The sequence below is a fragment of the Ylistrum balloti genome, unplaced genomic scaffold (genome assembly GCF_031769215.1).
Source record: "Ylistrum balloti isolate Yb309-2 unplaced genomic scaffold, AGI_CSIRO_Ybal_v1 Utg370066, whole genome shotgun sequence".
NCBI classification, from domain to species: Eukaryota; Metazoa; Mollusca; class Bivalvia; order Pectinida; family Pectinidae; genus Ylistrum; species Ylistrum balloti.
Window position 1 is genome coordinate 62261 of NW_026782111.1, and position 19801 is coordinate 82061.

At 33.2% G+C, this 19801-nt stretch overlaps 1 protein-coding gene across 1 annotated transcript in view; it reads left to right on the forward strand.

The window, feature by feature from the left end:
* The first annotated feature begins 260 nt into the window (after positions 1 to 260).
* The window catches only part of LOC132549613 (STE20-like serine/threonine-protein kinase), an 85968-nt gene continuing 66427 nt past the window's right edge, over positions 261 to 19801 (forward strand). Inside the window, exons 1-7 of the mRNA XM_060213560.1 lie at positions 261 to 599; positions 10156 to 10320; positions 15344 to 15542; positions 17486 to 17558; positions 18310 to 18386; positions 18810 to 18927; positions 19710 to 19791. Of these exons, the coding sequence (XP_060069543.1) occupies positions 441 to 599; positions 10156 to 10320; positions 15344 to 15542; positions 17486 to 17558; positions 18310 to 18386; positions 18810 to 18927; positions 19710 to 19791 (873 nt within the window). The 5' untranslated portion in view covers positions 261 to 440. The remainder of the gene's footprint in view (positions 600 to 10155; positions 10321 to 15343; positions 15543 to 17485; positions 17559 to 18309; positions 18387 to 18809; positions 18928 to 19709; positions 19792 to 19801) is intronic.

The window sequence follows — 19801 nt, forward strand, 5'->3', positions numbered from 1 at the left end:
CAACAAATAAAAAAAAACACGCTTCATTGCAAACATGGATCAGTCTGTCCAAAATGTGCACTTTCTTGACCAACTTGCGCTCGTTTTTAGGCAATGCCTACTTCATATTATATAAAGATAATTACCGGCCGATATCAGAAGGCGTAGCGTAGTATTTAGGAATAAAAGGGACATAACTTCTAGAAAGCACCTAAGCCGGAAGCTTATGATGTCATTTTCTTTCAACACGCATGCTCAAAGGGAGTAAATATGGCGACTTTCCGTTTAGAGATTTTACAGTCTGTCATATCCGTATCACAAAAAAAACTGTTTTACAGCAAACGATGAACTGGATTAGCTAGTGTGACCATCAGATCTATATATTTAACATAAACTGTGTCTAAGAATTAATCCAAATGTGACGGTACTCGACGAACTAAAAGCCACGTAGCCCTATCGAGATGTCATTTTTAAGCAGTTTTCGTAAACTTTTTCGTTTAGGTGGAGAGGAGACCAAGAAAAAGGAAGCTAACAAAAACATCAAACGGGACATAGATCCGTCACAAATTTGGGAGAAAGTCGGGGAGCTTGGGGACGGAGCATTTGGAAAAGTTTACAAGGTAAAATATTCGCATAAAACTTCTACGCATGGCTAATACTAAACATCACTGACCCATATTTAGTGTTGAACGAGTTCACTTGTCAAGTTGACACCGTGTTAAAATTGCATTTTGCCGGAAGGAAGATTATCATGACGTTCATGATTCTTTTCATAATTATGAAGTCCTTTTCTTATCGACCTTCATCCTGATGTAGATAAATTAATGAAAATTACAAATTGACATTGCAATGTTATTGTCGGAAACACATTCACTGACATTCACCGATACATGAATGGCAAAAACACGGTATTTAAATATTGGTTAACGCCCTAATCTTACCGTAACTTGGCCGAATACACATGGGCGTTGTAATGCTATTTTAGTGTATGATTCATGTGTCCTTTTTATGCAATTTGTGATATTAATCATGTAATAATCATGTGTAAAAGTGATCTTAGGCGTACATGCATGGTCTATACTATACTGAGACTGTACTGACAAACTGGACATTATGCATGCTTGTTTACACTTGAATGATTCCAAAACTGTGCCTGTCATTCCTCTTCTAACTAGGAAGTAAATGGTCTGTTGTGATAATTCACTACTGCATTTAATTCTAAAGCAAAATAGACTCTTTTTTTTCTTAAATTTAAAGGGAAGCAAGAAATAACAGGAGGTAGTAATAACTAAAAATAAGATATGACTGTCAACATTTCCTATTTTGAAAAAGCATGAGTCTCCCTAGTTTTCAATCCATATTAATTATCTAAGATTTGAATTATATTCACTAATTAGTAAATTCACTATAGCTGTCTTGCAATGCTTGAATCTATATTGAGTTTGTGCATTGCACATGCACCTGCTTGTCCTGCTCTAGCCGTAACACTGATACAGAGCTTAAATTTATTAGCATGATATATATGCATGCAGAACAGGACTTCATCATGTATATTTATAGTCAGATAATATTTTTTTTTTTGTTCAATTAATTGTTTTTCCTATCTCAAAGTGTTATGGTTTATTTCAATATATTTTCATGTTACTGGTTCTTTATCATAATCAGTATAATCTCAAGTATCAATTATAGCACGGTAATCAGGAATTTTTGGGATTTAGATGAAGAGAATACATTTGTCTTTCTGTTTCAAGCCAAAATAAAGCTTATATTTTAAGATATTGACCATGTTTTCTATTTATCTTGCAACATTGATGGAAAATCAGACTTGAAACTTCAACAGTTTTGTTGTTCAAACTGTGTTTACCTAATGTAGACGTAACACTGAATTTTGCCTTATGACAGATGCGCTGCATAGTTCCAAACTTCATTGGATATAACAACTATTGTATGAATTTTCATAGATCAACATGTTCAATACAACATGTAGAATTGCTTATTTCAACAACTATATATATTTCTAAACGTAATATTTAAAAAAAAAACCACATGTGGCAGGTACTGTTTTCTGACAACAGTTGTGCCAGTTGCAGGATAAATTTGAGTCTTAGACTAGTGCTTTTCCTGTAGGACCCAATGAAATTTTGCAAACCCACTGTTTTCTAAGTATTGGAACTCATTAAAATTTTGAAATCAGGTTCTATGTGAACCCAACACACTTTAAAAAACTCTTCAAAGATTTAATTTTGCAAGACCATGTGACATCATAGAAAGTGGATTTTTATTTACATCAACTGAGACATCCCCCTCCTCATATTTTTTCATGGAACAATAAGACCTGCAATCGATGGGTCTTGGTACTTGAATGTTTGTGTCCGGAATTCATGTTTTTCCAATGGGATTCATTCAAATTTGGAGAACCCATGGTATTTCTTTGTAACTGGACTAATCAAAATTTTGGAAAATGGTACTCTGGTCTAATCAGAAAAAAATGACAAAATTTGATGTGCACTAAGTGACAAAACAAAAACAAAACTGAGAAATGTTCTAAAGCATAATTTGTTTATATTCTGTTCTCAATGATTTCTTGATCAAACGCACGCTATATTGAATACAGTGTATGTATCCCATTGCATTCATACCACCATAGATGCAATATAAATGCTGTTCAATCCTTATAGGAAAACAAGGTTATAGTACATATTTGAAGAGTTGAAGATACATGTAAAAGGAGCTAAAAACTGCTTGAAATACTGCTTTAGAAATCATGATCATCTTCTGATCCATATAGAATTTCATATGTAAAAGAATTTTTGTTATATTTTTATCTTGCTTGAATTAAAATCCAAATCAGGTGTAGCATTTATCAAAACACAATATCCATTAAACCCCATGTGATCTTCAATATGTTGTCATTATTGTCTCTACTTGAATTACTTTTTGTCATCACATAACAACAGATATATTATAAAGGAATATACAAGTCTACCTGTGTTAAACATGCATCGAGTATCAGAATGAATAATTTATGTTATGTGTTACGATTTGATCAATGACTTTGTTATCAGGGGTCTGATATAAAAGATGTAGATCTTACTGTGAAGGCAAATATTTACTTAAGCAAAGCACTTGAGATGTTGTATATATACGTAATGTGCACATTACTGTGTAGACTTTTTATGAAAGCTATTGACTCTTTTCTATTTATTTAACAGTTATACATGTACAATAATGTAACTTTTGTCAGTGTTAGCTACATAATAGTGTTGATAAACTTGGTAATTACAGTAATAAGGTTTAGATGAATGTTATTATGTATTTGTACATACATTGTATGTAAACTATAGTCTTTGGGATACAAACATTTTATCAGTCATATGGTTGGTCAAGTAGATATATGATATCAACAACATACTTGGGATAAAACTTCCGCTGAATTGTATTTAGATAGTTTTAAATGAAAAAAAAAAAAAAAAATGAAACACAAACAAATGATACAGAAAGTAATTTTTGTGGGATTTAAAATTTTTTTGGTTATTCCAGAACATTATTTCCAAAATTTTAATGAGTCCAGTTACAAAGACTTATAGTGGGTTCTCATAATTAGAGTCCCACAGGAAAAGCATGAATCCAGGACTTAAATATCCGAGTCCCAAAAATCACTGATGAGAGAGAAAAAAATTCTCTTTTGTGTAGCTTTAGTGTGCTTACAAAGACCATGATAACATATATGACCTCAAGACATTCAAATTTGACATGATATATGTAGCTTATTGCTGTCCAGCTACTTGGTCAAAGTATATGGATATGGGTATTGTTTGTTTGCTGGATTTATGGACTCCTCAAGAAAAGCCAAGGTCATTATGAATCAAGGTCTCTTTGTGCTAGATGGTGGTTACATCAATCGTGTAAGCAGCCAACAAATTAAAGCATCCCATCTCATTATGCAGCCATCCAGAACAATTATAAAGTGTCTTACCAAAGGACAAAACCACATCAGCACAGACTGGTCCACCCTCCATACTCCAGGGGTCACAATCACTTTTGATCTCTGCACACCTTGAACATGTCATGGCAAAATTAAAGGTTGATTCTTTAATCTACATCTAACAAACCTTGAGTTTGCATTACAGAGTATATTGTAATGGCTTTTAAGGAAGGTGTCGTTTCTTGGTAATCTTCAAAGGAGCACGTCAGCCTGTGATTGGAACCAATAAAATTACTTCGCTTGTGTTGTGCCTTTAGTTTTGCCATGACATGTTCCAGGGTTCAGAGATCGAAAGCTATCGTAACCCCTGGAGTATTGAGGATGCGATTGGTCCTGTTTCTCAGCTTCCTGATCTAGAAAACCAATCTACTGTGGGTATTGTATCCAAGGTCAATTCTCACACCTGGGACCTACTCCTTATGAGGTTGCAAGGCCAACACTCCACTGACTGAATGATCCCTGATCACTTCACATGTGCTGAATAAATTTGAACTAGTTTGGGAATCAGGCAATTCAAAAGATTAGTACACTAAACCTTCCATCAGTTCAAGATGAATGAATTTGAGTTTGAAATTCCTAAGTTGATATTGCCCTAAATCATGAAGAAGTCTTAAAAAATGATCGGGTATTAAATTTGGTAGTGGTCCCTAGAACAGTGCTAACCAGGATTTGTAAACTTGAGTAATTAGAAATTGTCAATGATTATGATAATTATGTGAGATTAATAGATATGTATATATGAAAAACATAGAATATATAGGAAGTGGTGAGATCTTCAGCCCAATAAGGCATCTTGTGTCTTTATGATAGATAAAACTGCAACCCTTTATTTAAAACAAAGTATGCTCTAATTTACAGATGACTTTAGAGAGGAGAAAACTAAACTAAAACAGTGCACCTTTCATGGCGGGCACTGATTATGATCAAAGAAACTGTACTGTAGGCCCCATGGGCCTCTTATAATCTGGGTTTGCGGTGTGAAATATTACTCCCTTCATGAAATATAAGTACATGTAATACATATTGTGCAGATAAAAATGTAATGTATCTGTATTAAAAAAAATTGCTATGTATGTTATACACATAGTGGGTATGGCATTAGGTAACTGATGAAGATAATTAAATTATATTATGTACATGTATATTATCAGTATCTATATTAATTACCTAAGTATGCTATTGATCAAGTAAGTAAGCTGATGTGAAAATTGTTTGAAAAGCTCCATTGAAATCATAATATTCAAAATTTATAGTCATCATAATTCACAATTATCTGCATCTATAATGAAACAATTAATTTTTGCCTTCATAATTTATGAACATCTGCATCAGAAATCACAGGAAGAAGCTCCTCTAATCTGAGCTGTAATGAGGACGTGATAAATTATGTGTTCTCCTCAGTCTATACATTATAATTGCCTGGAGCCCATCAGCTCCATATATATATATACCAATGGATGTGTGTTTGTGTATAGATAGTACTTACTACATAAGACATGTTAAAAAACACTTCAGTGAACTTATGGTTAATGCTTTAGATGATGATGGGTTTTTGGACAAGCTTAAGGATGATACAGAAATTTAAGAACCACAAAACATCTCTATTGACTATTTTATTTAGTTTGAAACTAAACTGAATCCCATTTCACAAGGCGATACTTAATTAGGGGGCTAGAGCATGCATCTCCCTGCCTAGATTTTCACATTTCTTTTAAACAATTTTGATTTTTTTTCTCAGTCGCCTGGAATGTTTTAAAATTAAGGCTCTTAGCATCAATCACAAGTCCTTGAAGAATTTAAGAAGCTGTATGATGCAGTTTTATTCACTATTTAGCTTTTCTGATGAGCCCCAGAAGGATGAAAGTGCTATATGATGCAATCAATTATTTGTCTCTGTATAGTTTGAAATTTAATTGAAATGTGCTCTACATTTGAAATTCGCTTTTGTATCTTTCGTTCAATTTTTACATGTGGAATACATGATTAAAAAATCATTTATTTGGCTAGTCTAAACTAGAAAGTGTGAGAGAGAAACAGAATATGGACCTTTCAAATTACATAAAGTAAAAGATCAGATTCCAATTAATATTTTGATATAACAGCAGTTTAAATATGGGCCAAAGGTTTGATTTTATCAAAAACAAAATTGGAGAATTTCTAAGATCTTCGTTCTGTGAGAGAAATGTGTACCTGTAATAGAAATCACACAAGACCACTGTGTTATAGAAATATGTTCAGGTATCCTGAGTATACACTGTCCATTCATGTATTATTATTGGGAGCATTATCTGAAGGCGAATTTGGACGCGATAGTGTCCGAGGGTAACTTTGTCAGATGATTAAATTATTAGTTGAGAGAGATAGAAATGTATTGAGACCGCAAACACTATGTACACACTATGTATACACACCCTTGGAATTTATGATTCCGTTTAGACAGCTTAAACCTGGGAAAAGTTTGCAAATTGTTAAAGGTTTGTTATGATTTAATGACCTTGTTTAAAACTGATAGAAATTTTTGGAATGCATGTATCGGAACAGAATTGTAATAAAATGATAATATACATGTGCTGTCACTCCATATTTTGTCGTAACAAAATATTTTGAGTTGACCTTTGACATATAAGGGTTTTATACAATATGTATGTAAATGAGAAAACTATTTAAGATGTTACCCTCTCACGACTTTAAAACATGCACAGGTCATACATATTTTACACATGCATAATATGTATATATACACTTTGATGAAAGGAACAGCCCTTGTGCCATTCCTGTAACAAACATAGGGCCGTGACTCACATTATGATGTAATGTGCAGGTTTTAGAATTGATCAAGGCTTTTTCTGTGTAGTATCAATTTATATGGGATTTTTGCTCTTTGCAATTGGTTGGTCATCAGAGAATGAAACATTGATAGGGTTATAATTTACTAAATCATTTTGTTGTATATATATGTCTATAAATGTCTAGTCGTCGAAATCACTAAAACTATACATACAGTATCAATAGTAATAGTGTATACATGAATGTTTATCAAATCTTTTCTAGCTAAAAAAATCAGCTGTTTTATTTAGACCAGGGTCAATTTCAGGGTCACTCACCCCTATTGGTTGGATATTTTTAGTCTTTTTAAGAATCAGTGTAGCACATTACAAACATATTTAGTTTACATGTGCATATTTGACCTCTGAAAGCTTTGAAGCTTCATTACAGGGAATCTCTCTCGTCCATTGCATCAAAGATACATGATCTGAGATACTTAGATAGAGAGAATAGGGGAATTTCATGTGACATGTGTGGTATGGTGTGCGTATATACAGAGATACTTAGATAGAGAGTGTAGGGGAATTTCATGTGACATGTGTGATATGGTGTGCGTATATACAGAGATACTTAGATAGAGAGAATAGGGGAATTTCATGTGACATGTGTGATATGGTGTGCGTATATACAGAGATACTTAGATAGAGAGTGTAGGGGAATTTCATGTGACATGTGTGATATGGTGTGCGTATATACAGAGATACTTAGATAGAGAGTGTAGGGGAATTTCATGTGACATGTGTTATATGGTGTGCGTATATACAGAGATACTTAGATAGAGAGAATAGGGGAATTTCATGTGACATGTGTTATATGGTGTGCGTATATACAGAGATACTTAGATAGAGAGAGTAGGGGAATTTCATGTGACATGTGTTATATGGTGTGCGTATATACAGAGATACTTAGATAGAGAGAGTAGGGGAATTTCATGTGACATGTGTTATATGGTGTGCGTATATACAGAGATACTTAGATAGAGAGAATAGGGGAATTTCATGTGACATGTGTGATATAGTGTGCGTGTATACAGAGATACTTAGATAGAGAGAATAGGGGAATTACATGTGACATGTGTGATATGGTGTGCGTATATACAGAGATACTTAGATAGAGAGAATAGGGGAATTTTATGTGACATGTGTGATATGGTGTGCGTTTATACAGAGATACTTAGATAGAGAGAATAGGGGAATTTTATGTGACATGTGTGATATGGTGTGCGTTTATACAGAGATACTTAGATAGAGAGTGTAGGGGAATTTCATATGACATGTGTTATATGGTGTGCGTATATACAGAGATACTTAGATAGAGAGAATAGGGGAATTTCATGTGACGTGTGTTATATGGTGTGCGTATATACAGAGATACTTAGATAGAGAGAATAGGGGAATTTCATGCGACATGTGTGATATAGTGTGCGTATATACAGTAAAACCTCTTTTTAACAAATACCTGTCTTTAAAGACCATAATGAACATGTAGAAATTAAACATGATGATAAAAGATAGCTAAACTTGTATATAAAGGTCACTTTTACTATGTTCTATATTAGTGGCCATTATGGACAGGTTTGATAAATATACATTGTGCAAAAATAACCCTATGGCTGAAAAAAGAAAAATAAGAATATTTCCTTTTGGTCATGTTTGTGTATTAGATGGCAAACATATTTTCCATCTCTTGTTATAATTATAAACAGAGGATACTAGTGTTTGTCAAGTCTTAGACTGTGCATTGAATACATTCATGCATGGATCGTGAACAGGAAGTACACTTAAGCTTGATGTTTATGGTTGTGTACTTGAAAGTGAAGATGTTCATGTGTTTTTAAAGTTTTTAGAAGAAAACCGTACCAGTTGATGCATTGTCAGAAGTTTCTACTTTGAATTCAAGACATCTGAATATAACAAATAGGTTTTGGGTTTTTTTCTTGTGTCTTTTATTAGTAATTTTTATAACAGCTGTACTTGTTTGATCAATGACAATATATACGACAGACATCTTTTAATGAGCTTAAACACTGTAAATTAAATAAAAAATTGGTTTTAACATTACACCCAGCATAAAGGTACATATGCACATACACACTTATCCATCTATATATAAATGTATACTTGTGAGTTGTATTTATGTAAACAAATGAAACAGCCTGAAACGTAAAGGTCTCGTGCAGAAATTCTCAATGAATCCTGCCTATTTATACGTAATGTATGGTATTAGTTTAATTAATCGCCACAGTGATACAATATTCGCATGTACCAACAATCTGATTCAGATGTCAATATTTATACTGACTTTTTTTATTGAAAAAAGGATTTATTTAATATGTCATGAACAGATGTTGAAAACAAGAAATAGGAATATTTTTTCCTTTATTTTTACCTTTTTTGTTGGTCAACCTGAAGAAGGAAGGAGAGGGGTAAGGGAGGAGGTAATGTAGTCACCACAGTACCTGCAGTAAATTTAAAGGTTTCTTTTTAGAAAGTTTTTTCAAGTAGTACTGGATCAGAAATGTTAAGGGGCTGTACATCATTAAAGAGTTCAAGCATAGATATGAATTATTATCAATATGCCAAGTCGTATAACCAGACCCTTTTTTCGTATTTATAGGGCCTAGAAGGGATAAATTTGTATTGGTATGAAATGTGTCATCAATAGGCAAGGAGCTCTTGTTTGTAAGCAGAATTTAGTATGAAATTGAGAAATTACACTACAAAACATTCACCTTATCTGATTTGATTTAAATTTGTATGAATATATAAATGGGAAAATGTGATGCAGGCTATATGAAGGGTTGAGACTGTCATCAAATGCGATGCTGGGCTAAATTGTCCAAATGTATTTGTACATTTCTCAATAGTTCACAAGGTATTGCAACATAGTTACCACTTCAGTGCCTATATGTAAACATTAGAATGGTAAGCAGGACAAATTTATCTTTCAGTGGATTTAAGAGAAGACTGTATTTTACAGAAAGCCAATCATATTTTGATAAATTGCACTCATCAATACCAAAATGATAATAATAGAAATGATGGATACCAGTTTTATCAGCAATATGCCTTTGCCCGCAAATAAATCCCCTTCTTCATTTTTGCAGAATGATAAGTTCTGAGATAGTAAACAAAAATTAGTTAAGAAAGAAACTCTTCCCAAACTTTAATGCTAAACCTTTACACTAAAGGAGAGAATATTATTTTTGGATAAATACAGGATGTCGTTTCCTTCAAAATTCAGACTCTGGACTTCTGTAGATTCTTTGAAAGTCAAACATTTCTGAATTTTGTGGTCTGTTCTAGTACTGAATATATAAAACACAATTTGACTGTTTGTACTTACTTCAACTTTTTGTTATACAGGCTCTTAATAAGGAGACTGGACAATATGCAGCACTCAAACAGGTCGAGATCAAGAGTGAAGAGGAGCTGGAAGACTTCACCGTCGAAATTGATATTCTTTCTGAATGTCGACACCAAAATGTTGTGTCACTCTATGAAGCCTTTTACTGGGATTCCACCCTATGGGTAATTTTGCTGTTCTTATTCATCAAGTAATAAGCCCATGCCTGGTAATAAGCCCACCCATATATGCTCTTTCATTGCCCCGTAATTTATCATAAGCCCATCCTAGGATTTTTAGATAAAAAGATGTGTTTACCCCACAACTTATTGTAGCTTGTAATTCAAGTGATGAAGCTCGAAAGTTCAGTGCCTTGTTTTTTCCTCTCAATATTTTCTTTGTGTCTTGCCAGCTCACTTGGCCTGAATTCAAAGGACCAAAGAGCTTATTCTTTGGTCTGTTGTCTGTGGTCAACTTTTCCCTTTAAACACCTTTCCTCATGAAGAATTAGAATCATGATATTTTAGTAGAAAGTTCTTGGGATGAAGCCCATCGAAGTGAGAAGTGACATTGACCCATTCAAGGTCACAAGGGTCCAAATATTCAAAGAACTTCATCTAATGTACCAAAAATCCTAGAATCATGACAATTGGGTGATTGGTTCCTGAAATAAGGACCTTGATCCTGATTCAAGGTCACAAAAGTTAAATTTGTTAAAACACTCAAATGACTTCTTTTTTATGAACCATGACTTTGAATGATTGATGTGAAATATTAATGTATTTGTGAAAATCATCAAATACCAGGTGAGTGATTTAGGCCCATTAGACCTCTTGTTTTCAGTTGGTTGCTAATCTTGAGAGAACTTTCTTTTGTATCAAATATCCATAGCCTTGCTTGTTGGTTAAATTTGAAAATTAGCATCAATAATGAATGAATCAGGAAACTTGATAAAGTTGTGGTCAGTTTAAATTTCAGATTGGATGTCCTAACCAGGATATGTTAATTCTTATGAGAAGGATGTGAAAAATTGAACAGAGCTTGTGTTATACTGTACCCAATAAGCTTTAGAACTTATGTCTCCATATTTGATCAAGATTTACAATAAGGATATATAAATATTGAACAGAGAAATTAATCATAAAGCACCTATGCACTTCACCAAATTTTCCTTTTCCGCATTGATAAGCCTATGGATGCTGAAAGTAGTTCAGTGCTTAAATATATGTTTGCAAGTTGAAAACTATTATCAATTTTTAAGTCCTTTATTTAATAATGGTAATGTTTGTGCTGTGATGATCATAAAAATGTAGATAACATAATTTGATTTTGAAATAACGGATAAACTCTCATTCATTCATTGTAATAATTAATAAAGTATAATTTTCTCTGAAGACTAGCTAGCTGTATGGTTAATCAGCTACAAATGATCAGCACTCTTGAGATTTTTGTTCAATTTATTTTATTGCTTTTGCGAACTCAAGATGTCTGCCAGATGAATGAAAATTCTTGATATGGCCTCATTTTGTTATAATTGCAAAAGGGTCCATATATGTATATATAGACACAACACTGCTCGTAACAATGTAGTCAGCACAAACATGGTATATTATATCAGTCTTTGAAATGTTCCTAATTGTTGTGAAGTAAAGAAGCACAAACACTACATTATACTGATGGTGAAATTATTCTGTATTGTGTACTACTGGTAATCTGATGACAGCTGCAATGTTTAACAATTTAACAATTACAACAGACTTACTGTATTGTAACACTGTACACCGGTATAATTGAACTTTTACATGGTTTCTATTTAAATCAAAGGTTTTTAAATTATTATGATTGTTGGTATTTTTACTGTTTTGCTTAAAGTTGTAGCAAATGGAAATATTTTGTTGATAGATTTTAAAACAGGTTACACTTTTCTTTATCAATTTCATTTTAGCCCTACCATCACCAAATGGTGTCTATCCCAATGTCCATGGTCCATACTGAAACAACTTGTTTTATGGCTATTTCTGTAGAATTACGGGATGTATCTTTTCCAAATTTGATATAGAAGTTCCCCTTGATCCCTAGTTGTGTCTTTTTGATTATATTAGGGACTGGTCAGAAAAACAAAATGGTTGTTAGTTGGCCATCTTGGATTTTGATTAAATAAAAAGATTCTTATGCCTATTTCTTGAAAAGTATTGGATGGAGGATCACCATTTAACTTTTGTTTGTGGTTTCCACTTGGTTCTGAAAGTTTAAAGATCATTGAAGAGTTTCAAACTGGCTTAGGTTTTAAGCTCACCTGGTGCAAAGGTTCTCGTGAACTAAACGGCCTTGAGGCATAATATTTCAATGGCATGTTCCCAGGATGAAGCCCAACCAAGTTTGTGAAAAGAAATGACCTTGAATAATATTCAAGGTCACTGGTTGATATATATATATATAGCTGTAGACCCATTGAGTATCTTTTTTTTTTCTTTCATTTTTTACTATAATGCAGTCATCGTCGTCGCCTTCATCATTGCCAAATTATGAAGTGTTTGTTTTGGAAATTACTTTGATTATATAAACAAATTGTATAGATAAAGATTGTATGTTTTATCCCATGTTTCAGTATTGAAAAACCAGCCATTGTAGTTTCATTTGCTTCCTGTTTAACAAGACGTATTGAATTTGTTAACATGAATCCGGATAGGGAATGTGAAGAAGGAACTTAACCTTTAGTAAATTGATGTGGTTTGTTAGTTATTGAGACATACACAAAACAATCTCAAGATCTATGGAGGAAACTAGATAAGTTTGACACCAGTTTGTTCATTATGTCAAGAATAATACCTCAAACAATGGTGTATACACTTGACTTTCAGTGTTATTGCCCTTTGTTCCTTATTTTGTCAAGGATACCGATGATACTTCATACAGTTATTCAGAGTTATTGCCCTTTGTTTACTGTTTATCGCTTATTTTATAGTTGGCATTATGATCTCATTGAAAAGGTATTCTCTTTCTTGGTGCGATATCAATTTAGTTGCTTGTTTATTTGTGTGCCTAGTGGTTTTGTTGTTATAAATCTAAGTCTGGAAGTTATTTGAAACTATGACACTATTTACCCAGATTGTCGTCCATGAAGCAGTGGACATTTACACTTCACTTACCCTTCATATTTCATGTTCTATTGCTTTATTGATACGGCATTTAAATTAACATGCTTTTTCGTTTTGAGATGATTATTTGCTCCAGCTAACCTTGTTCTGTTTGTTAAGACAGTATGTGCCTAATGAGATAGGAACAGTGTCACATACTGATACCAGGTCCTAATTGGCCGTGTAATATATAGAGTTGTAGTCCTTTGTAAAAAATTGATCTGTTTGGCATGGCATTTTTGAAATTTCATTTTTTCTCTACCAATTTACTTATAAATGAAATTGAAGCCGTCTTTGAATTATCTGTGGAAAAAGTAGAAATCTGTCATAACATGTTGTATTATGAGATTGAAGTATACACAGTCCTGAGGCATTGTAGACTTAAAATGTGTTTTGATGGAATTCATTCAAAATTTAAAAACAAATTTTTCAGATGTGAGTCATATCATTAGATTGTGATGCAAGAATAAGAAAGTTTTTCATAATTGGAAGTCAAGTTTGCCTTCTATCTATAATCATATATTAACAAAAACCTACTGAATATAGTTTAATCAAAATTTTACAATATACCAGATACACAGAATAAAAATAACCTTTTTATTCCAAAACAGAGGTTGATAACAAAGTTAGGAAGTATTTGACTCCTTTGTCAGAAATATAATGTTGACAAGTGTTTTGGAGAGGTAATTGATGCAACAAACTGGGCCGAAAAACATTTCCTGGTGATTGTAAAAAATATTTTCATCATATTCATGTAAGGAAGATACATGTAACTGATATTGTATGGGTAATGATTTCAATAGCTCAGTCCTGTACAGCATTGTCCTATGTAGGAGATTATACCAGGTGTGGTGGTTCAACACTCCCTTCCCATTGTGGGTTTCTCAGGAAGCCAAACAGTTTGTTTTGTTGTGGTTGTGTCTGTGTACATAACATATACACTTAATCACAATTGCTATGGATAACATGCATATGCCTTCTGTATGTTGTTCACTGGAGTAACGACCAGAGAGACTCCCTCCTTAAAATGACTGTGACTGCAAGTTCATAGGGTGATAAACCACAATTGAAACAAAGAAACAATTGATATTTTATATCATTATGGTCTGAGAGAATAATACCCAGTTCTTAACATAGCTATAACTTATGTAAGTAACATGTTCATCTGAGGTGGTAGGAAAGATTTAATTTGATTGCAATATATTCTCCAATCTTTTTAGCATCATTGTTTGAAAAGATGCTAAAAAAAACCCCATTTCATAAACAACTCCAGAACAAACCATATTGTTAACTGTTTGAATTTGAACATTTTGATTTAACTGTATAATTTATAATACATACTGCTGTATTAGATTTGTTCATCTTTCTAGAAGGCAATAGATATCAGAGATTGCACCGTTTTGCAGATTCCCCCCCCTCCCTCCCTCTCCACTTCCATCATGGCTGTTAATGATGTAAAAGTGGAATTGATTGGCTTTTCAGAAGAAAAAGATAGGTCTTCACTGGCTTTGATTTATAACAAGGTAGTTTGGATTTGTTGAACCAATAGTGAGAGCTCCAGCTCCAATAAATCATTTATAGTGTTCCTATATACTGTATGTATGTGTGCAAATTTAACTGTACTACTTTAAGCCAAAAATTGATTTTGTGTTCAAAGAAAGTACACTGACGGTACTCCCTGGTCAGAAATTACATTTGTTTGACATTTAGATTTGGTTGTTTTGGAGTTTTATCTTCTTGTAAAGGTCAAGGCCATATAAAGATGGTGATGATGGCTATCTTAAAGTGCTTGTTTTCTGAAATATCACAACTTGTAAGTCATATCACTTTATACTGTAAAATCATAAATTTTCGTGGGGGATTTATTTTCGTTGATATGGAAAGTGTTCTTAATCCACAATTTCATGGGTCCATGATTTGTTAAAGACTGATTTAGGGTTATTTATCTACAAAATTAAGTGTCCATAAAATAGATATTGCAATAAATTGATTTACCTCTAATTTTATATTTTCTACTGAATTAACAATGTTGGTTTAGAATGTAAAGGATGATTTTTTCTTATTTTTTAAGATGTACATCGAATTTTGTGGAGGAGGTGCCTTGGACAGTATAATGGTGGACCTTGAGAAACCCCTTACAGAAAAGATGATTCGCTATGTTTGTCATGAGATATGTGTGGCACTGCAGTTCCTCCATAAACAGCATGTCATTCACAGAGATATCAAAGCCGGCAATGTTCTTCTCACGCTCGACGGGGAGGTCAAACTGGGTACATGTTGTATTTTAAGCATCTGTAGCATTATGGCATATGGCCTGGTCTTTCATCAAAAAAAATATAAAAATATGGATTGTTGTTTTTGATAGAACTTTTTTCATTTGACAATCAAGACCTATTGATTATATTTATGGGCGGTAAAACAAGCGTCCCTCCCTTGATTCTGCACCTCTTTTTATCCTGAGTGTTGTCTTATTTCAAATCATCTGTCAGTGATCCTGAGCTTACTCAGAAATGTTTTCAATACAATAACAATTCTGATTGGAACAAATTTTGGCAATTTGCTAGAGTCTCATAAATCAGCAAGTTTGGGTGGACAAGATCTGAAACATGGGATACACATCAGGATTGCTAGTCAGCATTGTACCTGTCAGTCCCAATCTTTAACAGTATTAGATAAGGTTAGGCTTACTATTAACAAAAACGTGTTATCATTTGTGTTAAGATAAAGTGTTTCATTCAAATGTTTACAAGGGAATGATTTCTTAGAATTATAGTTTTTCAAAATTGAGGATTTAAGAATAAAAAGGAAAAAAAAACAGAAGAAAGAAGGAAAAATTGTGGATTGGAAAATTAAAAAAATATAAGAAACCTTAAAAGAAAGAAAGAAAGATAAAAAAGATATATAAGAAAGACTGAAAGAAAAAAAAAAATTAAAAGAAAAAAAGATTAAATGAGACTTTGAAAATAGAAAAAAAAAACTGGAAATGAAAGAAAGAAAAAGAAATGTTAATTCTGCTCCAGTACCACTTTCTATTGTTATCCAGGAATTTGTGATTACATACTGCTGAAAAAAACAACCTCACCAGAGACTCTTGTCTGCTACTTAATCTTCTAATTATAGATTAAGAAAAATCATCCCAAGGTTTATTAAAAAAAAAGAGAGTTGATAAAACCTATAGTGCACCAATCATGTCATTTTGTTCTGCTCTGAAATATGATATCCCAAATCTCGCTGACCATTGGTCAACTGATTACATTACATCTATTTATAACTGATTAATATGCTGACATAATTTGCACATATTATTTATTGACCTTGCTCGTGTCAGTCCCTCAGAACATATCTGATGCCCAACCTTACATGCTGTCAACAAATTAGTACCGTACATCTAAAATTTACTTTGTAACTTCCTTTCTATGTCCAGATGGCCTTCAAAATAAATAAAATATGTAAACAAATATGAACAGAGCAGTCTGTAGGTTGTCTTGTCTTGTAAATCGTAATTTAAGTAAATCAAAATTTTGTAAAGTATAGTGATATAGATGGATATTGCAGACAGTTTTTGTATTGTATTCATATATTCAAAAGCATATTGCCATATATAACAAGGTAATTTATTGTCAAAGTATTTTTTCTAAAACAAACTTGTACATGAGAAAGCACTAGTTTAATTAATGCAGTGGTGTACAAAAAACTATATAATATTCAAGTGTAATAACACCACTCAGGTTTAAGATTACATCAAACAAGTTGAGTTGGGGTTTAAATAAAATTTTTAGACAAACTGTCTGCCATTAACAACCTTCCCCCCCCCCCCAAAAAAAAAAAATTTGTAGAAATTTGCTGCAATGTATTGCTACTCTGAAAATTTGATTGCAATATATTGTCACTTCACAAATATTGTGATATAATCGCCCAACCCCTAATACTGATATGAAAATAGATTAAAAAATCAGTGTATATTAGTTATGACTTTGGGCATCTGCAATTTTGCTGTTTAACAATATTTGTAGATATACTTACGGATGTAAAGCAATTTTTCATTGACAGAAGAGAAAAATGATTAAAAGCTTCCAGCTTGTTTTCCGATTCTCATTTATATCTATATTTCTACATGTATTAAGATTTGTGATGTGTATATTTAGAAATAAACACAAGAATATTGTTTACACTTATAAAAATCGTTTTATGATCTTTCTACATTATTCTATAGCTGATTTTGGTGTGTCTGCCAAGAATACAAGAACTGCGCAGCGGAGGGACTCCTTCATTGGGACCCCCTACTGGTAAGTAGTAATATTTTAACATACTGTAAACTTAGAAATGTACACTAAATAGGTATACTGAAGTTATTCACCATTGTGTATGAATTTGGGTAGTATTACATACATATCTAAGTATACATTAAATGCACGAAGGTATATTGGTTAAAGAAGGTACATTGGATGCGAAAATAGCCCCCTTGCATACAGTTTGCCTATTGAAATCATGAAATTAATCTTCCCACGGAAATAACACCAATTACCAGTATTCATTCTGTCCTGTGCTATACATATGCAGGGCTGTCGATCTGCCAGATTTGGGGCCGATATTCGACCCCATTCCCAATGCAAAATAGTATCTTTTTTTCCCAATTTAGACCCCAAGTTTTCCCAATTCTAAGGAAAACGCCATTATTTTTCCCAATTCAAAGGGCCCCAGGCCCCAGTCCCTAAATGGGGTGTGAGAGCCCTGATATGGCATGTTGTGTCATCATCGGTGATTTCATTTCTTTTGGCAAGTTAATTCTAAGATCAATTTAGAGAAATTATGTTTCAGAGTTCAAAGTTCAAGGCCACCATTGATATGTAGAAAACCATCAGCAAATTTGTATAAGAATTGAGGCATTTGTCTTGTAGACATCTTCTTATAAGGACAAGGGATTTATGCACAAATTATTATTCTTGGACAAGTTGAAAAAAACAGAAAATGGAATCACTAGTAGAATACTGTTTTGTTCTTAAAAACGTTTTATTAAAATGTTTTCTGTGTTGACAGGATGGCGCCAGAAGTTATCATGTGTGAGACCCTGAAGGACAGTCCATACAACACCAAGGCAGATATTTGGTCACTAGGTCAGTATAAGACATGTTCCTCACAGTATAGTGTTACAAAGATAAAAGTGGGGCCATGATAGCTCAGTCTGTTAGAGCCTTGTTCTATATAACCTCAGACAAAGGTGCATTGTTTGACACTTATTACCTGTGGTGGTTTGTGCTTCTCAGTAACCTGAGAAATGGACCAATCTATGCTGACATGGTTTTGTCACTGGGCAAGACACTATACCCCAGTTGCTCTTAACATGTAACGGGCCTCCCATAAATTTTTCAGTGCAGTAGCCATGAGCTGCTACAGGGAGATCCCACCTGAAATTGACCCGGGCTGTTCATGGGGCAAAATAACTAGCAAACAAGCAAAACCCGAGGAGAAACAACTTAGAAGTTCCAATCAGTGTTAAATATTGTTTATCTGTGAAAATGATGATGTTTCTGTTACAGGTATTACTCTGATAGAGTTTGCCCAAATGGAGCCACCCAATCACGATATGCATCCAATGAGAGTTCTCATCAAAATCCAGAAGTCTGACCCGCCATCCCTTGCCAAACCGTCTCGATGGTAAGTACCTGCACACAGGTTTGTCTGAACAATTCTGTACAATCATTTATTTCCATAGGATATTTGTTTGGTTATTTCGAGGGCACTCTTTACTGCCATAGCTAAATTTAAACATTGAGGAAAGAAATTCTTAGTCTTGTCTGATTTCATAGATAATATTAATCCATTAATTCAGGTGGCCATGAAAAAGGATATTTTTTGAGAAACATCAAAATTTTTGCATTTTACAGAAAATGAATTGGGAAAGGGTTTGTATGAGCCTATCCTGCTTCTCGAATTGTTTTCCATCTGATTGATTAAATGAAAGATCAGAAATGGAAAGAAAATGATATAAAAGTTAGGTGTAGACTATACCAAGTTTTATTTAAGAATAATTGCTGTGTTATATTTTTATAATTATAAGTAATGTAAGTTACTCTCTTCCAAAATGAAAATATTTGTACTATTTTGGGAAATGTTTATGGACCATCAATCAAGTACCCAAAAAACCATGGAAACCATTTGACTGAAAAAAGTTTGAAAAAAATTTGACTTCTGTCATTTGTTACAAGTTAAAAAGCATGTACAATGCTGATATATATAGAGGCCTTTTTAAGTCCTGGCTTGTGTTGAAACACATTAACTGATTGTTTTTAAATTCTAAATTTTATAAATGGTTGTCCATGTTGGTATATGTGAGAATGACAGCTGAATAATTACTTGTGAGATATTACACATGTTCTAATGAATACACTATATATTAAAGACAAGTATCATCTTTATGGATCATGTATTTCTTGCAGGTCTAAAGACTTCAAGGATTTTGTGAATATGTGTTTGGTGAAGAACCCCGATCTGAGACCTACGGCTGAAGAACTATTAATGGTAAAGTCAA